The 21,110-nt window shown below is 54.3% G+C and overlaps 1 protein-coding gene across 13 annotated transcripts in view; it reads left to right on the top strand.

Moving 5' to 3' along the window:
- PKNOX2 (PBX/knotted 1 homeobox 2) overlaps positions 1-21,110 on the top strand; it is a 310,043-nt gene that overhangs the window by 216,345 nt on the left and 72,588 nt on the right. For 12 of the 13 annotated variants that reach the window (XM_038535746.1, XM_038535750.1, XM_038535757.1 and 9 more), the window contains one exon: positions 16,533-16,641. The exons of the other annotated variant lie outside the window; for it this stretch is intronic. In XM_038535746.1, coding sequence (XP_038391674.1) covers positions 16,555-16,641 — 87 coding nt within the window. In that variant the 5' untranslated portion in view covers positions 16,533-16,554. The remainder of the gene's footprint in view (positions 1-16,532; positions 16,642-21,110) is intronic. 13 annotated transcript variants of the gene reach the window in all.

Raw genomic sequence — 21,110 nt, 5'->3', positions numbered from 1 at the left:
CTGCAGATGCCGGAGTCCAAACAGGCCAGGGCATGCCTGGGAGAATGGAGGCAGCCCTGCCCTCCTTACGTGCTAGAATCAAGGGAAGGATGGAAATGGGTTGAGGGACTGCTCACGCCTGTGGCGGGTTGCGTCTTGCCGTGGAAGGGAAAGTTTGCATGGATGGCAGAGAGGCGACCTCACAATGCATCCCCTGACCTCCCCCTCAGTCTCCCACACACACACACACACACACATACACTGCCCACCAGACTCTCTTGCTGAGGCCCAGCCTGGTCTGTTCCGGGGACTAAATGCAGTTGACACCGTTGCTTGGGTTGGTGCAGTCGGCAAGGACAATTTTTGCAGCTAATGCTGGAAGTGTGGCAATCAGAGGAGCCGCCAGCTGTCTCACTTAAATTCTTAGCTCTCTCGCTCTCTTTTTTTAAAATCGTTTTGCTTACATAATCCACCCCCTTTTTATTTTCTAATTCTCTCCTTGCAAAGCTGGCACCAGAGGGGAAGGGCTGGGGCGGAGGGGGTAGCAATTACACATCAGTTTGGGGAGCATTTACATTTTGCAATTACAATTTAAAAATAAGCCCCGTTAATGATCTCCACGTGTCAACGACAAACCCTAACTGCCATACCCTCCTGGGCTTGCCTGCCTCCCCCCGAAGTCAGAGGCTCGGTGGAGGCAGAGGGACCCAGGGAGACACAAGGGAGAGGCCGGGGACAGAATCTGCGGGCCGCTGGAGACTCAGTGTGCCCTTGAGGCTGGTGGAGGACAGGGGTGGAGCTGAGCACCCTCCTAGAAACCTAGAATTTGGGACTCCAGCATCCCTCCTCTCCCCACACTCATACTCGGCCCCAGCCCACCTCATCCCCGCCCTGACACAGCAAGACTATGTCCTCAGAGTTGACGGTCAGAGCTGGGAGAAAGGGAGCCTCCACTGCTGATCTAGACCCTCCGAGGTGGGAATTTTGCGAGCCCTCCTGGGCAAACGTAAATCCTAGTCCACAGGCACCTGGACCTTCATGGATCAGGTGAAGGGACTGATGACATATGCAGGGCTCGGCGAGGGAACCGGAGTGGGTGTACCACAGTTTGGGAAGGACTTCTAATTGACCAACACATATTTCATGAAGTCCTCTGATCCCTTGGGCCGGGACTTTGGAACCGGACACACCCAGACTCAAATTCTAGCTCTGCTATTCGTTGGCTGTGAGATTTGGGGCAAGTTAATTAACTTAAGTCTTCTGACCCTCACTGTCTTTATGTGATTGGGATCATCGTAGAAGGCTTCTTTGAGGATTAAATGAGATAATGTACTAGAAAGCACCTCACCCAGCGGCTGGCAGGCTGGCGCTCCGTAGATGTCCCGTCAAGCTCAGCATCTCACCGAGCTTCACAGAGGAGCCCCAGCACACTTCCTCCTGCCACCTTTCCAGCCACCGCGACACTAAGGAAGGGCGATCTGGTCTGACTTGGCCGGGTCTCCCCTCCAAGTCAAGCCATCTGCACCCTGAACATCTCCTGAAGGGCACCCATACCCCCTCACATGCACCCCCGCCATCTCCCTGTAGGATTCTCAGCAGAGCCTGGGCCTCAAGCCTCCCTTCCAGCCTTCCACTTCTCCGGGCTGGCTCCCGACTCTGGCTTCCAACAGCCCAGTTCTCTTCTTTGGACACGACTTCAACGGAGTGACCTTTCATCGGGCCCCACCTGTGTCCTTTATCTGTGAAATGAGGGAGGTGGGCCAGGAGCTCTCAGGTGCCTTTCAGTCTTGACATCCATAAGGCTCCGATGCTTCTTCTCTGGCAGCTTCCTCCCGGCTGGTTCCTGGCGTGTAAGGCTTTCATCTCCTGAGCAGCTTCAGCATGGCCAGTCTTGGGATTGATCACGTATTGTCAAAAAAACATACATTTGTCCCTTGAAACATACATAAAATAGCTCTTTCCTGGGGCAAAACCAGAGACGCATCTTATAAAAATCTGAGACAAGGAAGCCTTCCGAAAGCAGGCCCCTTGGCATAGGGCAGGGAACACAGAGAGGGACTACATCTTATTGGCTCGGGTGCTTAGGTATTATGTTTTAAATACTTTTCTAAAACTTTGCTTTTTTTAACCTAGGCTGCATAGTGGGCAGCTTTCCAGGTCAAAATAAATAGCTTGGCTCTGTTATTTTTAACTGCTGCGTAGTATTCTCTTCTGTGGATGTTTCATTATTTATTTGAGGTATTTTTAAAATGAGAAGTAAAGTACGTACGTGAGGAAAAAGCAATGAAAAAGAAATGAAATAGAATCAAAAGGGCCTGGGGTACCTGGGTGGCTCAGCCAGTTAAGTGCGTGCCTTTGCTCAGGTCATGATCCCAGGGTCCTTGGGGGGCGGTGGGGTGTCGCTACTCAGCGGGGTGTCTGCTTCTCCCTCTGTCCCTCACCTTGCTCATGCCTTCTCTCTCTCTCTCAAAAATAAATGATAAATTAAAAAAATAAAAAATTAAAAGGGTCCCTTCCTTCCCCACCTCTATCCACAAGGTCCAAATGACCCAAAGTCAACTACAAAGAATAGCCTCTAATTTTAGTTATTTGGTGGCTAGTGTTTATAATGTTATGTAATATATGTTAGTCCCTCTTTCTTAATTCACGTCTTTATCTATTCACCCCCTGCATGAAAGCGAGGAAAATTGGCACACATTCTCCCCTTCCAATTTGGATCAGTTGGATAATTTTTATTAAGCCGTATTTGACACTATCTATGTTTATATATAGTATCATATAGAATACAGTGTGTATGTATATTACGTGGTAAATATTATATAGTGCATAGAATTATATAGAATTCACTCATACTTATTGAGTATAATAGTAGTTTTATAGACTTAGAAGATTTGTTTTAAAGATTTAGAAGATTTACAGCCCTATCACTATAGTTCCCTCTGCATTCCAACTATAGGTTGATTGTAAGATGGAAATATTATCCGACCAAGACACCTGGGTGGTTCAGTGGTTGAGCATCTGCCTTCAGCCCAGGGAGTGATCCCTGGGTCCTGGGATCAAGTCCCGCATCAGGCTCCCCCACCAGAGCCTGCTTCTCCCTCTGCCTGTGTCTCTGCCTCTCTTCTCTGTGTGTGTGTGTCTCTCTTGAATAAATAAATAAAGTCTTAAAAAAAAAAAAGAAATATTATCCAACCACAGAACTAAATAGTGTGATTTGACCGGGAAAAGGAAATGGAGCCGTCTGTCGTTACCAGGTGGCCACTGCAGGAGAATCTGAGAGCCCCTGGCGGTAACCGCCTGCCCCCATTCCCCTCCAGCTCTCTCCCTCCCACGGGGACACACCAGGCAGCCCCGCGGTCTTGTGTGGATGCAGTCCTCTTGCTCGGATTCCTGTTTTGCTGGAATACCACCTCTAATGATTTCTGATATTGATGGGTGGGAAATAAACTCTGAGGTCTTATGCGTCCAAAACAGATTGCATTTCGCCTTTGAACTTGATTGATATTCCGATACAGCTCAGAATCCCATATTTAAAAAGCCTTTTCCTCAGGGCGCCTGGGGGGCTCAGTCAGTTAAGCGGCTGCCTTCAGCTCAGGTTGTGATCCCAGGGTCCTGGGATCGAGGCCACATCGGGCTCCCTGCTCCGTGGAGAGCCTGCTTCTCCCTCTCCATCTGCTGCTGCTCCCCTTGCTTGTGCGCTCGCTCTCTCTCGCTCTCTCTCTCTCCCTGTCCAATACATAAATAAAATCTTAAAAAAAAAAAAAAAAAAACTTCTTCTCTTAGGTTTTGAAGACGTTATTCTCTCATCTTGTATTTCCCATCTTGCAATAAGAATTCATGAAAACTTCCGGTTTGCCTTTCTTTTGTAAGTTCGAAAACATCACCACCGTGTGCTGAGGCTTGACATTTTGTTTGCTCCTTTCTTTTTTTTTCATTACTCCTGCTCAGGCCCTGGGACCACTTTCAATCTGAAATCAGTGGTCTTGCTTCAGCTCAGGGAGATTATCATTTCGTTATTTCTTCGTTTATCCTGCTCCATTGTCTGTTTCCTCCTGGCAGCTCCACTGCCCAGCACAGAGCCTGGTGTGTAGTAGGTGCTCAGTAAATGCTTATCGGGTATGTTTCTTGGGACCTGGATTCTAGTCAGGTTCCTATTTTCAACTCGCTGCGTGGACTTGGACAAGTTTTCTCATTTGAACAGAGAGGTCAGACCTCATGACCACTCAGGATGCTACAACCCTGCCACTCTGGCAATCTCCCTGGAGCCTTGAGACCTAATAGCCCCTGGAATTGGGGAAGAAGGTGCAGAGTGAGAAGTGAGGGGAAGGCAGAAGTCAGGCAGTAGGGCAGCCACAGTGGTCAGCCTCCCACTACAGATGTTTCCCTGAACCTTTCATCTGTTCAGCAGCCTCAGCCTGTCCCCCTTGGGGACCCCTTGACCTTCCAGATCATTCTTAAATGGGCCTCCTTTCCTCTTCATCTCCCTATTCCCTACACCTTTTCAGCTCACCTCCACACAAAGCTCCCGTTAGTGAAATAATCCCTGACCATGGCAAGTATCTCATTAAGTGAGATCTTTTTTTTTTTTTTCACTTTTATGAATTCCAGGACAAAGAGACACCAGACTTCCCTCCGCAATGCTGCACAGCAGATGCTCTGACCGGAGACAGCCAGGCCCTAAAAAGAGAAGAAAGATTAGAGGGCTTGGATAGCTGGGATCTGCCCCAGCCTTAGGCTACCTTGTGCCCTGGGGGAGGCATCTTGGATGAGAATTCCCACTTGCTTCTCTTCCCCACCCCAGAGACTGGCTCTGGGAGCAGACAGCTCGCACACAGCTCCCCTGACTGCCCAGACCAACCTGCTCTGGACAGAAGCTCTAGATCTGGGAGCCAAGATGCTTCGCTCCTTTTCCCTGAGAGGGCCAGACACTGGAAGATCCAGATTAACAAGGGCTCAGATCCCAGAAGATCATTCTCTGTTTTAAGTCAGAGCATCCTAATTGGTCCCCAAGAGCCACAATCCACTGTCTTCTCTCTTCTTCCATCCCCTGGCCATTGCCCTGCCATGAGAAGTGGAGTCCCCTCTTACTAGAGAGAGAAGAGGGGAAAGTAGGGGCACAATTTTGACCTTTGAGCCCACCATGAATCTGTACTGAAGGCAGGACTCTTTCTAGCCCCTGAGACCACATGATGGAACATGAGTTGGCATTGCAAAGGGCAGGATTAAGGTTTGAGGTGAGTTCTAATTTTCAGACAAGCTTCTAGGAATCAAAGATTCTGCTGCTAATATGAAACACTTCTCCTGGGTGCCTGAGTGCAGCAGAAAGAGCCAGCAGATGACTAAAAGTTTCCCTATGAGAAGCCAGAGAACTGCAGACCCCTCCCAAGGCTGGAGTTTGAAGGGGCTGGGGCTTGGCAGGGGGCAGGCAGGAGCCGGTGGGAAGTAGAACACAGCTCTGGTCCTCTGCACTTGTGTTCAGCTGCCTGTCCGGGAGGCTGTGGGTACCAACCCCGCTGCTGGCCTGCAGAGATGTCCTCACCCGTCACCTGTTCAGACTGCTGCCCAGAATCCATCTGGGCCAGGAGAGGAAGAAGACTGAAAGGAGGGTGAGCAGGAAGGGACTTCTGCAGGGGGATAAGGCTAGAACTCAGGGAGATATGACGGGGAGTGAGATGCCCCCTACGGCAGGGCAGCCCCAACTTGAAAAAGCCCATACTGCTCAACTGGACAGGCTTTCCAGAGATAGAGCCAGGTGCCTCTTAGCCTGTGAGTCATGGGCCTACTTCCCTCCAGAACAGGGACTTCTTTGCAGCTGTGGGTGGTCCCTGGAAAACCAGGAGCGGGGTGGGGAAAGAAGTCCAAGCGGAGACAGCCACAGGGAGCAGACGGGCTGCGGGCTGCACGCTCCCTTCCGGCGCACCCCGCCCCTGGTGGCCCCCACCTGGACCACAGTGGGACCCCGCGCCCGGGCTGACAGGAAGGAGATGTGAGTCAGAGCCCTGGCCCCAGCGCCACAGAGTGTGGGGTTAGGGCCCTGGCTGGCCCCGCATTGGCACAGCATGGGTCCCCAGACTTCCACTCCCACCCAGGCAGCTCGAACACACAATAGAATTCCCAATTACGCGTCGCCCCCCACATGCAGGTTTCCACCATGGATTTCTGTCATTTTGTGTGCATCCTTTAATTCTGTTCCTCCCCTTTATAATTGAGCCCACAGTCCAGGGAGTCTACGATGGAAACTCAAGATTTGCCTCTTTCAGCATGCTTGATGTTTTCCATCTTTGTCTCAGCGGTATTATGTTTATGAGACCCCTACTTCTTATCCCTGGGATCAGCACTTCCAGCTTTCCATCTTCCACTCATTTTTGTGAAATGAGAAGAGCAGAATGCAGTGAAATCTTTAAATAAAATGTGTGCCCACGCTGCGGTCCGAGGGTGACAGGGCTGGCGGAAGCGGGCTGCTCCCGAAGCGGTGCCACTATCCAAAGGTGCCAAGACCGTGCGCATTAACGGGGGGTACGGATGCCCAGATTTGGCAGCCGGGAGACCTTTAGGTGGATTGCTATAATCCGCAGAAATCCAGGGCGTGTGAACGTTAAAGGACAGCCGGTACGGGATGGCCCGACTCTGTTGGTAGCTCATTTCCACATTCACCCTTCCCTCTTCTGTACTTCCCCCACCTTCTGGGAAGCTCACTCCCCCTCCGGTGTTCCCCACCTCTACCCTGAGACTTCTAGGTTAAACATGCAGACTCTGCAAGCAGACCTTGTATCACATTGGAAAACCTCCTCAACCTCGTTGAACCTCAGTTTTCACATCTATGAATGGGCACAGCCTCTTGCCTTCACCATGCGGTGGCGGGGTGGGGGGGGGTGGGAATACACAAGGTTATCTGCATCACATAGATAAGCCTCATGCCCCGGGCGTGGGGAAAGCTCGATAAATGGCAGCTGTTATCAATTCCACTTACCATCTCACCCCTATCAAAATTTGCTCCGGGGAAACAAACTCGTTCTCACTGAGGTGTGAATGACTGCTGGGACTCAAAGAGCTATATTTTCCAGATTTGTCTGTTTGTTTTACATTGTAACAGTAAGCCCAAGAAATTAAACTGTAACTGTGTATAAATTCACGCCCTGTAAGGATATAGAGCTTGTGAAATCATGTGGCCCAGGATTTCTGCCCCCTAGAAAGGAAACCCAAGGAAAAGCCATGATCCTTGTGTGCCGGGGGGCACAGGGTTCAATGGGCAAGACGGGACGCGTGGATGGAAAGCAGACGTCTTGTAACATAGAAACTCGGGTAGTGATCTTTCAAGCTTCCATGCTCTACTCTGCTTCATGGAAGAGTAGAGTTTTGAGCAAAATGTGGATGAAGGAAAGGACACCAGAGTGGTGTCCCCTACAGGGACTTAGATGGCAGAGGAGAAGCACAGCAAAAAGCAGGGAGGAAAACTTTCCTAAGGTGATGGGGGGCATGTCTGTTCAGCTGGGCCTTGAGTCCCACGAGTGGGACTGCTGCCCGGCATCACTTTTTCACACGTGGCAGCCACCATCCTCCTTTCCCTGGGGCTCCCTTTCCCAACAGGTGAGGAACACAGAGCCAGTGTCCCTGCCTCCAAACAGCCATGAGGACCAAGGCTCGCTGAACTGACCTTGGGGCCTGACTCTGCCAGTTCCTCACAAGCTTGCCTGGGCCACTGCAAAGGCCTCGGGAGGAAGGACACCCATTAGCTGGGTGAGGATGTACCAGGATGAGTGGCTTTTCCATGATAAACTCAGCCCAGAGAGCCACTTGCTTCAACAACCGTGACTCCTGACCATTTTTTTCTGGAGACAATTTTAGAGAACCAGGCATCATCCAGCCAGAGGACTTGGTGTGGTCGTACAGGTGAAAAGGGGCTTGGCTGACCCTCTCAGGATCCCCTGGTTCCAGGAGAATCTGAGAGCATCACAAGGGACAGACGGGATAGGAGACAGGGTCCCTTATCTCTGTGGTCCCTTCCCCTCTGCCGCCCACCCAGTCCTGTGGATCCAGCCCCCTCCCTGCCCACCCCTGCTTTCCTTCCTCTTCCCGGCTCCCCGGGAGTGCCCGCCTCAGAGAAGACAATGATTTCTGAAAGGGAGGGAGGCAGACAGGGCAGCAGGGAGGTGGCTGCCTGGCTCCTTCCAGAACAGAAGCCCTCCTTCCATCTGGGCTCCCCAGCATCCGAGCTGTTCCTCTGTCTCTGCTGAGTTGTGAGCCTCAGGGGCCTAGCCCGTGTTGTTTTCTCAGCTCCGTTCCCGAGCAGCGGCTGCCGTCAGCTCTTGACAAATAATAATAAACCTGGGAATCAGGTTTGTCGAGGGGGATTTCGGTCCCTGGGTTCATTTTTAGATTTGTTTCTCTCTGTGTGTGTGTGTGCAGACAAGAGAGCACGTGACGCTCTCTTGAGGGAGCGGCTGGGGCTCCCAGGTGCCCTGGCAATCCACCCTCACCGCCCTCACGGTACCCTCGGAAGAACTAGACGGTTCTCCTCTGCCCCTGATCGCTGGGACTGCCTGCAGATTTAAAAGAAAAGAGAAACAATTGAATGAAAGGTCTCTAGCTCCCTCCTTTCCCTGTTCCTCCCCACCTCTCCTGCCTGTGCTATTTGGGGCTGGCAATGAGAGAGAGCAGACTCCCAGCTCTAGGTTCAAGAGTTGCCCGAGTGCTGGGTGGGACCTTGGCCACAGGTCCAGGGAGAGGACCCCACCCCAGGGCAGCAGCACGGCCTCCCGGCCTCCACTCCTGAGATGTGGCACCAAGGGGACAGACTTTCTGGAAAGGTTAAAATACTCTGAGTCGGGCATCGCCGACAAAAGCCGGACCCAACTGTGGGTGGTGAGGAACCTATCATGGTGCCCCTCTGGGGCAGAGTAGCACCCACTTTGAGCTGTCAGGAGGTGGCCATTGGAGGTCATTGCTGCCAACCCCCTGCCTCTGCTCAGGCAAAGGTGCAAGGCACTTACCTGTGAGACACATGCAAGGGCCGCACTTACCCTGAGAAGTAGCACGCTCCCCCCACCACTTTCTGTTTTTTTGTTTTATTTTGTTTAAAGGAACCAAAGGGGGAAAAATTGCCAAGTTGTGAAGTGCTTTAAGAGGAGATGAGAATCTTCATCAAAATGCTAAAAGCTGGAGGGGGAGAGTAATGTGAAAACTCTTGCCTGCTATTTATGGGATTGATTCTCAGATCAAGAAGAAGCAAGCAGTCGGATGAAAGGAATTATTGTTAAAGCTCCTCGGTAGGAAGATCTAATGGACAATTGCTGCTATCAGGGGGAATTAAATTGCTGTTTCAGTTTGTAAAATATATCAGCAGCTTTTTGAAGCCGGGAAAGGTGTGACAGGCTAGGCAGGGAGGCGAGTGACTGCTCTGTCACTTTCTGGCCCTGGTGTGGGGAAGTAGAGGCAGGCAGGAATGAGGGATGGTGCAGAGCATGAGTTCCTCTCCCAACTCTGACCCTGGTCCACATGCTTGAAGCCAAATTGCAAAATAGCTAAACTAGGAGCGTCAAGGGGCAAAGCAGCAGCCCTGATGTGCCCAAAGTCTGGGCGCTGAAGTTCTCAGAACCCTGATGATCAGAGAAGCATGGCAGGAAGCAAGAGGGGGGCTCCTCTCTGGGAAATCTGCTCAGGGGGTGATGTGGGTCCGTGACTGCCAGCAGGCCCACTCACAGCCAGGACGGAGTCCAGTCCTCTGCCTTCTGTAACCACTGAGCATCCCCTGCCTAAACTGTGTGCACAGAGGGGTCCAGGGTGGATGATAACCACCCTCGCTTCCCAGAACGGGGTATCTAGACTGGGGTCAGTGAGTGCATAGACGATCTGTTGACCCAGCCATACACATGGGAGACATACTGGGATTCCAGATAAAGACCACACCGAAAAATGGCTTTGGGGGTGGGGAAAGGAGAGGAGTAGAGGCCCTTGGAAGGAGGACCGTGGCCATTTGGAGGAGACTATAATCCTGGTATGAGGAGCAGGAGGGTCTCTGGCTTCTCTGACCTCACAGAAGGCTCTCACACCTTCCAAAGACCATTTGCCCTGCGTGGCAGGTTAAGGGCTGAAGGAGGAGAGAAGGGTGGGGACAAAAAAGCTGTTTTCATGTCTCTCAGGGAGTCAGAAGACAGCAATCCCAGTTAAAGCTCACGCTGGCTTCTGCTCCGTCTCCACTCTGTTCCCTGGAGACCAGCACCATAATAATAGGGCATGACCTGGCACCAACACCCAAGTAGGCTTCTCAGAAAGGTGGCAAATCACAATTAGTTCAGAGGGCTGTGGGTGGCCAGGGAGTCTGAGTTGCCTGCTATCTTTGCTGAAGTCAGTAGAGACCTATTGAGAGGTCCAAGCAGGAACCACAGGAGCAGCAGGGAAGGGCTGGGGCATTCTGCAATGACTTGGGCTCTGTGCCAGGTGCAGTGTCCCCGGGGACCTGGGTAATGGTGGAGCCGTGGCTAACTTTGGACCTTTACCAGCCAGCCCTCAGCACAGGAGTGAGCAGGGGTCTGATCCTGAGTGCAAAGCCTGCTTGGGTCCCCTTCCACCTGTGCTCCTTCAGTGACATAGTTACCTGCCTGGCTCCCCACCCCACTCTGAGCCTGCTCTTATCAAACTAGAGGTCTTCCATTTGCCCCCAGCACCCAAGGTCAGAGAGATGGGTCAAAGCAGCATCCCCTAGGCCACGGCATTCCTGTCGTCTGAATCCTCGGGCCCCTGAGCCATGCCACCCAATTCCTAGAGCACCTGGTCCAGTGTTTGGTGGGCTCCTGGGGGGCTGGCCCCTTCCCCTCCGCTCCCCAAGGACCCTTCACTTTTCCATCGCTTGCAAATATTTCAACCAGACCTTGTCACATTTTACAGCGTCCCAGCCCGGAGGTACATCCTCACCTCTGTGCTCTCCACCATCCCTGCACTGGTCCCACCCCGTCACCACCCAGCGCTGACCCCGTACACCCTGCACAGTGACCACTGTCTTTCCTCTAAAGCTCGAGATTCCTAGCCCTTCCCGTGTTTTGCGAGGAAATCTGGGGTGTGTGTGTGTGTGTGTGTGTGTGCGTGCGAGCCCGCGCGCGCACCCCTGCGTTTCTTTAGATAAATCCACAGAGTCACATGAAATCGGTGACAGGTTGACACCGTTATTTCAAGATTCATCGCTCTGAGTTGCCAGCACAGGAGACCTAGCCAACTCCTTCCCACCAACAACACTTTTTTTCCAGGCATAATTTATAGCAGTGGGGTGAATTTGTTTCCAAAAGATGAATATCACACTATCAGCAACAGCTGCCTCTCATTTTTATTTGTTTTTAAATTTGACTCAAAGTCCAATTCTCTATACACATCCGAAGCTGTAAATCCTAAGGCGACTGAATTACATGATTTAGTAAACAGGTTATATTATATAATGCAATTAAAGCGGGGCTCCGAGGCGCCACCTACAGGCCGCCTCTGGGAAGGGAGCCGGGCCCCAGACCATCCTTTTGGAGGAGGCTCTAGGCTGAAAGGAAAATAGACGGATTGTGCCCTGGGTGAGGCGCGGCTCCTGGGGGAGAAGCTGCAGCCAGCCAGGTTACTAACGCAGCCTTCTGGCCCTTCCTGCTGAGTTCACTCTGTTATTTCAGCCTCCTGCAAACCTGTCTAGACGTCAGAACCCAGGCCTGGGCAGCTGCGGGGAGGCCCCCCCAGCCTGGGGTTGGGGGTGGGCTGGTAACCAACCACCTGGGTGCGCTGGGGAGGGCTCCTGGCTCTCTGGCCTCCCTCCCTTACTCCCAAATGGGAAGTGAGGAAGAGAAGACCCGCCAGCTGGCTGGCCTTTGAAATGAAGCTCCAGTCCAACTATTTCCATTCCATTCGACGAAGCTCACGTGGAGGGCTAACCCTGGGCAAAGACCCGCAGAATATTCCGGTGAAATCCCTCGTGGTGGCAGTCCAGGAGGGGAACGTGGCTTGTCCCGGCCACCGAGAAGTGGCAGGGCTAGATGAGGAATCCAGACTTTTCAACCCTCAGCACAAGGCTTCAATCAAGGGCATTTACAAAAGAGGAAATTGAGGCCCATGCAGGGGATGGGACTTCCACAGCCTCTACGTGTACCCCGGGGAGGAAAATCATGAAAATATTGCTCGTGGGGGTCAGAGGACGGGAGACAAGGGCTTCTAGGGGGCCCTCCGCAGTGTGTCGTAGCTTCCTTTCTGGGGAAGGGAGAAAGGAAGGGAGACCCAGTGCTCCCTCTCCCCACCCCTGTGCCTAAACTACAACACTCCTCAGCCGAATCAGGTTCTGGGGCCTCCAGGATCCTCGCTTCTCCAAAGAGCTTTTGGAAGCTTCGATGGCACACCTATAACTGGGAGAGTCCAGGAGACTTTCCAGCCTGGGCCCTAAGAGAGACACTGGAGCAGAAGGGGGTGGGGGCAGGGATGGACGAAGAAAACAGGACTCTCAGAGTCCAACAGGGTGGAAAAGCCATCCACGCCTTGGCCTGTGCCCACCATCCCCCCAGTCTCCTGTCTGGGGCACTGAGGCGCGGCTGTGAGGGGCCAAAGGAGAGCTGGTCCCGTCCCCCCCTCCCAAAGTGGGTGCCGGATGCGGTGTAGTCTCAGCTAGGGTCAGAGGGCAAGAACAAATGCTGTCGGGCCAGCTGGCCAGAGAGTTCCCAATTAGACTTTGTTTCTCATCCTGGAGGCCCTGAGCCCCCAACCCCAGCACCCCAGCCCAATTACTGCCGGGCAGCATTAACCCCTTGGTGCCCCAGGCCGTTAATGGAATGTTAATTGGTCTAATGGGTTTCATGTCAACAAGTCCTAATGAGCTCCTTCCTAACGAGCTTGCTATTTTTTTTTTCTAAGCCTGTTTGTCAACACACTGGAGTTTGGGCTTCAGACCCAGGGCCTCACCTTGCAGGGCTGAGGGGCGCAAGAGTTGAGGAGAGAGGGAGGCGGTGCTCTTGAGCTGCCCATTCCTACTTCCTACAACGGGGTGTCTTTTTACGCCCCCTCACCCACCCCCAGTCCGTGCAACACGGCCTTCCTGGGTCCTGAGCTCTGTGAAATGGCAGCCTGGACTCCTTTTGATAATATCAGGGACACAGATTACTTCTTGGGTATCATTGTCGGGTTGAATGTTGCCTTAGGGTCCCCCCCACCCCCACCCCCACTCCCCCGCTCCTAGCTGTCATATAGTAAAGGTTTTCAGCATTAAGAACAGCCTTTTGACCTGAGCCTCTCTTCCCTGGGAAGGTTTCCCTGCGGTAAATCATTCCTCGTGTGTCCTCCATCCGCAGTCTCTTGGCCGTGCCCCCTTGAGTGCCCTGGTGTCTGGTAACAGCCCTGGGGCCTCCGCACAGGAGCCGCTGACACATGCTGGAAGCCCCGGGCTGGGTTTCCAGAGCCCAGGCCTGCTCCTCCCCTCCGTGCTCCCAAAGAGGCCCGGGCACCCCGTGATTGTGCGGGGAGCTCCCCCCACGCAGCTCTGGAGTCTCACTGGGCCCAGTTTCAGACAAGAGAAGCTGGATCCCCGCCTTCCTCTCCAGGGTGGTTCCACGTACCCCCAGGCCAGCCAGCTGGGGGAGGGGGTGTTCCCAAGGACCAGGGTGCCTGGGCCTGCGGAGTAGTGTGAAGCGAAGAGCAAGCTTCCAGAGATGGGTGTGGGGTCTCCCCCCGCGTCTCCCCACCAGAACCTTCTGTGCCTGAGTGAGCAGAGAACCAACGATGAAAAGTCCTCCTGTTCTCCGGCAGGAGAAGCCCCCAGAGGGCAATGGGTTAGTGGCCTAGTGGCCTGCGGTGACCCCGGAGAGGGGGACGGGAGGGGCAAAGGCCATCTGGGTCCTCAGAAAATTGTTCTTGTGTCCTCTGGCGAGGCGGGTCTGACCCCTGCTCGAGCCTGACAGGCCAGAGACAAAAAAATCTCCTCTTAGCCCAGGCGGGTGGGTGTTTGCTTCTGGCTGCAACGTGCCTCTCCTTGCCTCCAGACCGCGTAGCCCTCCTGCCATCGCAAGTATTTCTAGGGACAGCAACTCTAAAGTGACCCCACCTCCCATTCCTTGCACAGCCAACAAAAGAATGCCCCAATCTGGTGGCCCCGGCCCTCCTCCGACGGCGTCCTCTGCTCTGCCTTTCTCACCCGTGGGATGGGGTTACCCCCAGGCCCAGCGCAGAGGTTAAGGGGAACCGGGTGGCCCCGGGAGGGGAGAGAAGGCCCTCCAGGCCCTCTGCTGGACGCCGCTGGCACTACGCCCCGCAGCGCTCTCCTGGCCAAGGAGCATCCAAGCCTGGAGCTCCAAGGAACAGGTCCCCAGGGCCGGTCCTGAGGCCCCAACCAGTGTCCCCTCATCTGCCGCAGTCCCAGGAAAGCCTGAGCCTAACACACCCCTGAAGTAGCCCGATTTCCTTCCCTCTCCCCGCACCCCCGCCCCAGGTCCAAAAGAGACTCCGCACCCATTTTAGTATCTCAAACGTCTTAATTCTGGAAGTTTCTTCCGACATCTCAAGGAGCCTCTATGCTCTTTTGTCCTCGGGAACCCTTTCCACCCTTCCTTGGATGTTTACCGCCACCCAAACACCCAGCCACGAAAGCAGGTTGGTCCTCTCGCCTGAAGTGACCAGCTCCCCCAAGGGCTCCCTCCCGACACTCTTTGCAGAAAGAAAGCATGGATCTGGGTGCCTCAGGTGTGCGTGAGGTGGGGACACCCTGAGTGTTTCTGTTGCCAACACATCCCGGTGGCCCCTCCTCTGAAGTAAGGCCGGGGTAGGCGAGGTGTAGGTGGGAGTGAGGCCAAGGGGAATGCCCTGCAGTCACAGCAAAAGCCCTCTCTCCCTACCCGGTCCGTTCTGGAACCTTCATTTCGCTTTCTTCTTGCCTGCCGGGCCATCACCTTCCCGATTGATAACACTCCTTGGAAAGAGGATCTTGCCTCCTTCGTGTACCCTTTCCCACCTCCTAGCTCAGTTCTTTGCATGTAGTTGACACCCAATAAATAGTCCTTGAATGGACACCTACATGTCCCGTGTCTTTGCTTGGGCACTGAAGGTCAGAACATAGTCGTGCCTCAGAGACAGAGATCAGGCCAGGCTTTCTACTTCCTCTTCTTCCTGAAAAATAACCAAACAACACCCGCATTCCCTCTCTCTCTCTCTCTCCCTCTTTCTCTCTCTCTCACACACATACACACACACAACCCTCAGGGCTCTGGAGACCAGCCCCTTCCCTTGGGCAGCTCCAAACACCCGGGGATTACCACAGAATTCCTGCAGAACATTTCAGAAGACCCTAGGAAAGGGGTGGGAGGGCATGGTGGGAGCGGGTGGAGCCCCACCGGGCCCTCAGGGAGAGGGGAGGGAGGGCCTGAGTCTGTGCGCACACCTGGCTCATCAGCACCCTCCACCCAGGTCCCTAGCCCCACTGAGGTTCTTAAGAGTTTCCAGGCCCCACAACGGACAGCCCTGGGTCAGGCAACTAGCCTGTGGTTTCCAGCTCTAAATATTTCAGGGCATCTAGTGTAGCTCAACAGCTTTCTGGGCATTCTGTTTCCTTGGGGGGTATTGCCAGCGGTCTCCACTTACAGCACCACGTTCCAGGTCAAGAAGAAAGCTTGAGGCTCAGGAGGGGCAGCTGGCTTACTGGTGATGGGTCAGGGGGCAGCGCAGTGGAGGACACCGGGGACTGACCCCGGCTTCACTAGCAGCATCCCCCATCCCCACCTCCACCCTGCACACATCCTTCCTCTTGGCCTCGTCCCCTCTGTAGGAGGGGGTGGACTTGGCTCTGCCCTTCTGGCCCCAGGTGCCTGTGCCTCTGTACTGAACGAAGGCTAAGGAGGCTGACTTACATCCCTATGCCCAGAGTCTCCAGCACACACCTAGAAAAACTCGCCAAGTGACGGGAGGCTCACCCCAGCCTGGAGGTTCCCTGAAGACCCACTGGTCCCCCCAGGTGCCCAGGTGCCCAGGTGCCAACTCCACCCCTCAGCCCGGGGCACTCCACTTGCCACTAGGGGGTGTGGCTAGCACACCTGGGAGGGGTTGGGCTGCGCCCCCCCCCCCCCAGACCAGACCCCGGTGCAGGGGGCTGGGCCTTGGAAGTGGAAGGGCCTGATGCCTCCTGCAGGGACAGGGGTTTTTGAGCCCCCCTCCCAGAGCTCAGGTGGCCGTTCCAGAAGCCTGGGAAGGGGCCAGCACTCTTCTGTCTTGTGGGATCCCCGAATGCCGCCAATGCCCTGAGCTGCCACCGGCCGAGCCCCCTACCTCTTCCCCCCTCCCAGACCAGGCCCCTGGTGATGCTGAACAAACCATGGCTGTGGGTGGACAGGTTGTTTCACATGTGATTTGAATATCGTTTCTTTCAAGTCAAAATAGCTCAGCCAGCCCCTCCCCACCCAGGCCTCCCCCCTTAGCTCTCATTTGCTCCCCTGAAGGGCCTCCAGCGCTTGCTGTGTCCCGTCAGTCTAGGTGGCCCAGCCTGAGAAATGTCAAGCCGGCCGGTCCCCAGGGCCCCTTGCGCACAGCCTATTAACGGTGCGGCCCCCTTTCTCCTGCCACAGATCCTCGATGTGAATCAACCCCATGATGCAACATGCCTCCCCAGCCCCCGCTCTGACGATGATGGCCACGCAGAATGTCCCTCCCCCACCCTACCAGGACAGCCCGCAGGTGAGTGTGACTGACCAGGTGACGGGAAGGGGGCGCGGCGGCCTTCCCCGGGGGCGGGTCAGAGCCAGGCCTGCCTCTGCTGTACCCTGGGCTCCCCCCCACCTCTGGAGGGCCGCCCCACACAGACCCCTGGAGGGATTGCTGCATTTGTAAAACCCGGTTCAGATCCTACTTGAGCTTATCTGTCACCAACTTCTGGGACCATGGTCTGGAGCCCCCAGTCCCAGTCCTGCCCCCACCCCTGCCCTGCTTCCCCCTCAGAGCAGGTGTCCGACCAATGCACCCAGCCCCTCCCTCAGGGAGATCCAGGTGCAGGTAAATCGAGTCTGCTTGTGAGTATCTGGGGAAACTTCTTAATGAGAGGTTCCTTTGGACCAGATGCCCCCACTCACTGGTCACAGGAGCCCCTCTGTCCTGTCCTTCCCTACCTGCCTGTTCCTGGAATCGCCCTTCTGCTCAGGATCCTATTGGCTTCTTGCTAGAAAAAAGGCCAGGATGGTATCTGTAGGTCGTCCAATACTTCTCCCCCCAACGCCTGGTTCCCAGTTTCCATCCCTCAGCTCGGACACAGCAGTGCCCTCCCCGAGTTCTCCAGAGACTCCATCCTGGCTGCACCTCTGGAGAAGGTGGCATCTGCGCCCCGTCTTCCTGCTGTCTTCTCTCCTCCTTTTAGAGGCCTGCTTTTGTGGGTTGGGCTCCCCCAGTCTTTCAGACCCATCACTTGGGACCCGTGCCTCCCCACCCACCCAATGTGCACCTTTCTCCACACCCGGTTCTCTGGGGACTCTGAGTTAGCTGTGTGGCTGTGCTGTCCCAGAAGCCTGCATTCTCCGACCCTTTCCATCACCCTCTCCTATTTTCTCTACCCCGATCTCTCAAGTCTGTATTATCAGGGTTGACTGAGTATCTAGAATGTGCACTGCAGCCAGCTAGGACATTCATTCACTCAGCAAACGTGCAATGAGGGCCTGCCGTGGGCCGGGGACCTGCAGCCGTCCCTGCCAGGCCCCCCTTCTCCGTAGTGGTTCACACTCAGCCGTTCTCAGGGAGCACGTGGAGGGTCTATGCTGTGAGGGGGGCATGAATGTGCAGACACAGAGCGGGCAGGCTCTTGCTCACGTTAGGTCCTGGGATCCTGACAGCCCCAGCCCGGTGTGAGCGTGTAGTGGCCATTCCATCCATCCCTTTCCCCCACAACACCACCCCCAGAAATCCCCACTTTACCGAATGCCTGGCATGTGGACCACCACTGACTCTCTCCCCTTGAAAACTCAAAAGCACGTGTCATTCCCCAACCTTCAAGCGCACGTCCTTTTGTCCCCACACCGGCCCCAGCATGTCCACTCCGTGCTCCTTGTGGGCTCTCCACAGCCAGCCTCCTATGCGGCAAACCCTCTGCCCCGTCAGTAGCTTTCCACGAGTGACTGCAGCATTTACATGGCTCCTCAATGCGAAAGCTTTTGGGGGTGCGACTCTACATCGGGACCTTTCCCTGCGGTGCAGGAGGCCCAGACTGTGGAGACCTAGGACTCTTGGGGCTGCAAGGGGGGACGAGCTTCCTCCTCCATCAGTAGATACAGACTTCATCCTCTCGTCTGCTCGGGCAGTGTTGGGGACCCCGGGGGTACCAATAAAGAGGCAGGCACGCCGGTTCCGTTTCTCTTGTAGCTGGATCCTGCTCTCCTAGCTCAACAGTAGAAGTGGGGACCTGACATGGGTTCACTTCCCATACTTAGCAGGTGGTGAGTGCAAAGGCCTGGTACCCAAGGCTCAAGGACAGACGAGGGCAGGGCCAAAAGGCCAAAGAGCATTGGACTGGCACAGCTGGTGGCTGCTGCTGTCCACCCGCCCACCCCAAGCCTTGTTTTGCCTGCCGGGGCAGCTGGGAGAAGTCTGGGTTTGGTGGGGATTAACGGGAGGGCTGCAGCAAGGCCTCTGTTGTCCAAGAATGCTGAGCCGGGTGTAGTTAAGTACAGGAGCCTAATTTAATTCTCAGCATACAGCTGGGAACTAATACATCCCAGCTGCTGAGGGAGGGGATGGAGGTGTGGCCACAGCCCTCGGGCACTCAGCCCCCCAGAAGCCACCACTGAGCTGCTCAAGCCTTCTGGGGGACGAAGGGAGGCTCAAGTTCCTCATCGAGGGCCTCGGAGTAGAAGCCCTGGGCAGGGACTGTCCCAAGGCCCTCCTCTCCGAGGAGCCACCATGCTTCACCAGGGAAAGTACACTTAAAACACCAAGGAGTACTTTGCCCCGCGGAAACCACACATCTATTTGTAACCCGAGGGTCTGGCAGGAAGTCAGTGCCCAGGGTAAAGTGACCAAGCCAAAGTCTGGGGTTCTTGTGGCCTTGGCTAGGTCAGGAGGCTATGGCTAGATTGCCATGGACCTTCCCTGGGCCCACCCGGGTCCCGAAGAAACTGATCAGGATGGGGGGTTAGGGCAGAGATGGAATGAGCAGGATGGAGGAGGTGAGGGAGATCTCCAGAACAAAGACCTCTGACTCATAGGGAAAGGCCGTTCTCTCCAGAGAGAGCTAGACTTTGAGGTGGACTGGCTCCCACGTAGGAATGTCTTCTGTGTGCATCTTCTGGGGAACTTGCTTGCGTCCTCCTGCCTTCTTCCCTTTATGCTTTCAAGAGGCTGAGCTTCTCAGGGGAAGCCCTGCTCCATTGCCCTCATAATGCTCATTATCCTAGAGAACCAGCTGCTCTCTAACACTCAGTGTCCTCAGGAAAGCCAGGCCTAATAGGAACATGGGTCAGCACCCAGGGGAGTCGCTTCTTATACAGGGCCCTCTGGAAAGGATCCCCCACTTCCTCCTATTCCTTTAGGTCTTGTTTCCTCAAGGCCTGGACAGCTGAGCACATCTCTATATCACCTCCTCGGAAAACCCAGTTTCTTCCACAGGCAAAAATGGACAGTCTCTGATTCGAAGTCCCCAAAATGAAAAAGGAAGCGAGAAGCAGAGCCCTTCCTCTGAGACCCGTGCAATCGTTTTAATAATGTTCCCGTTGTGCTAAGGGCTAGCAATACCGAGCATAATCTATTCAAATGCACAGGAGAATCTCACTTTGGAAAATTAGGAATCTGCATTAAAAAAAAATTCCCAAGCCCCGGACCTTCTTTATAATAAATTAGAAATTTTTTTTTTCCAAGGCAAGTTCTTAACTTGGCAATTTCATTTTTGAAGTTTGGGGAATAAAGTTATTAAAAATGAGGGAGGCTTTTTTTTCTTCCCGTTTCAGGAGAGGAGCATTAATGGTTCTGGCCCCACGCTGTCTGGGCACTAGCCAAGTGGTATGATGGCCACGCAGCCCCTGGCCACGCAGTTCTGTTTCAGTCCATCCTGCGGAAACCCGTGATTACTTGTAAGGATGTCGCTCTGCGTTCATTGTGCACTAAAGGCAGACCGTAAACTTAGAAAGTGCAAACCCAACAACCCACTGGAACCCTTCCTGTGGCCTGCTTCCTCCTTCTGGTGGCTTCTGGCTAACTTCTGTTGGAGTCACAGCGCCCTCTACTGTCTAGCCGCAGTTCCTCGATTCCGGTGCAGGCCAGCTGGGTCCCCCATCCTCACTTTCTGCCCGAGAGGTGGGGCCAGGTCCCTGGGGACTCTGGATTTCTACAATGACTGTTTAATGAAAACATCGTCTCCAGGGAGACCTGGATATGAGCTAGGTGTGTGGTCTCCCCCCCACACCCCGTTCACTATATGCGGTTAATTCCTGTATCACTCCTTTCCCTCTTCTGCATCCTGGCAGCAGCCTGGCCATCTGTCACCTGGACTTTCCCGGCCCCCTCCTCCCACTGCCCCACCTCTTCGCCCCCCATCTTAATGGAACTCTAAAAGCTCTGTTCTCTGCGACTCTCCCCTCCCAGAATTTTTGAGGTGACACAGCCACCCCCTCACTCCTTCTGAGTGGACACCCTTCCTTCGTGTATTCCATCTTCACCTCTGAAGGGCATTCAAGTTCTTCCACTTCCTGTAACACTCCAGACGCAACGTCACGACCACGCCAAGTTCTCCCCTCTGCAGTTCCACCGGCAATTTCAGGAAAGAAGTGGGATCTAGTAGTGAAAGCAGGAGCTTCCGCTCCCTCACCTTATTACCCACACACGCCAGCTCCTGCTATCAGCAACCTCCCCCCACTCCTCCTCAAACACAGACACATACCTCCCGTTCCACAAATATCTTTGCCCTTGGCTTATAGGCAAGACAAATATTTTATCTGGTCTATTTGTGTATGTATTCAATGTTTAGTATTCCTCTGTCTGCATGTCCCCGGCGTGTTGGGCTGCGTGAGCATTTGACCAGAAAGCAGACATCCTGGCAGGCCCTAGTCGGTCCCACCAGGCGCAGCTCCCCTGTGAGTATGGGCACCCAGTTACCACTTTAGGAGCAAATTGGCACGGAAAGTGGCTGACTTGATGATGGGTGCGTTTTGGTCACTCACCCAAGATGCAAC

The sequence above is a fragment of the Canis lupus genome, chromosome 5, assembly GCF_011100685.1.
Source record: "Canis lupus familiaris isolate Mischka breed German Shepherd chromosome 5, alternate assembly UU_Cfam_GSD_1.0, whole genome shotgun sequence".
NCBI lineage: Eukaryota > Metazoa > Chordata > Mammalia > Carnivora > Canidae > Canis > Canis lupus.
This window is presented reverse-complemented; position numbering and strand designations above follow the sequence as displayed.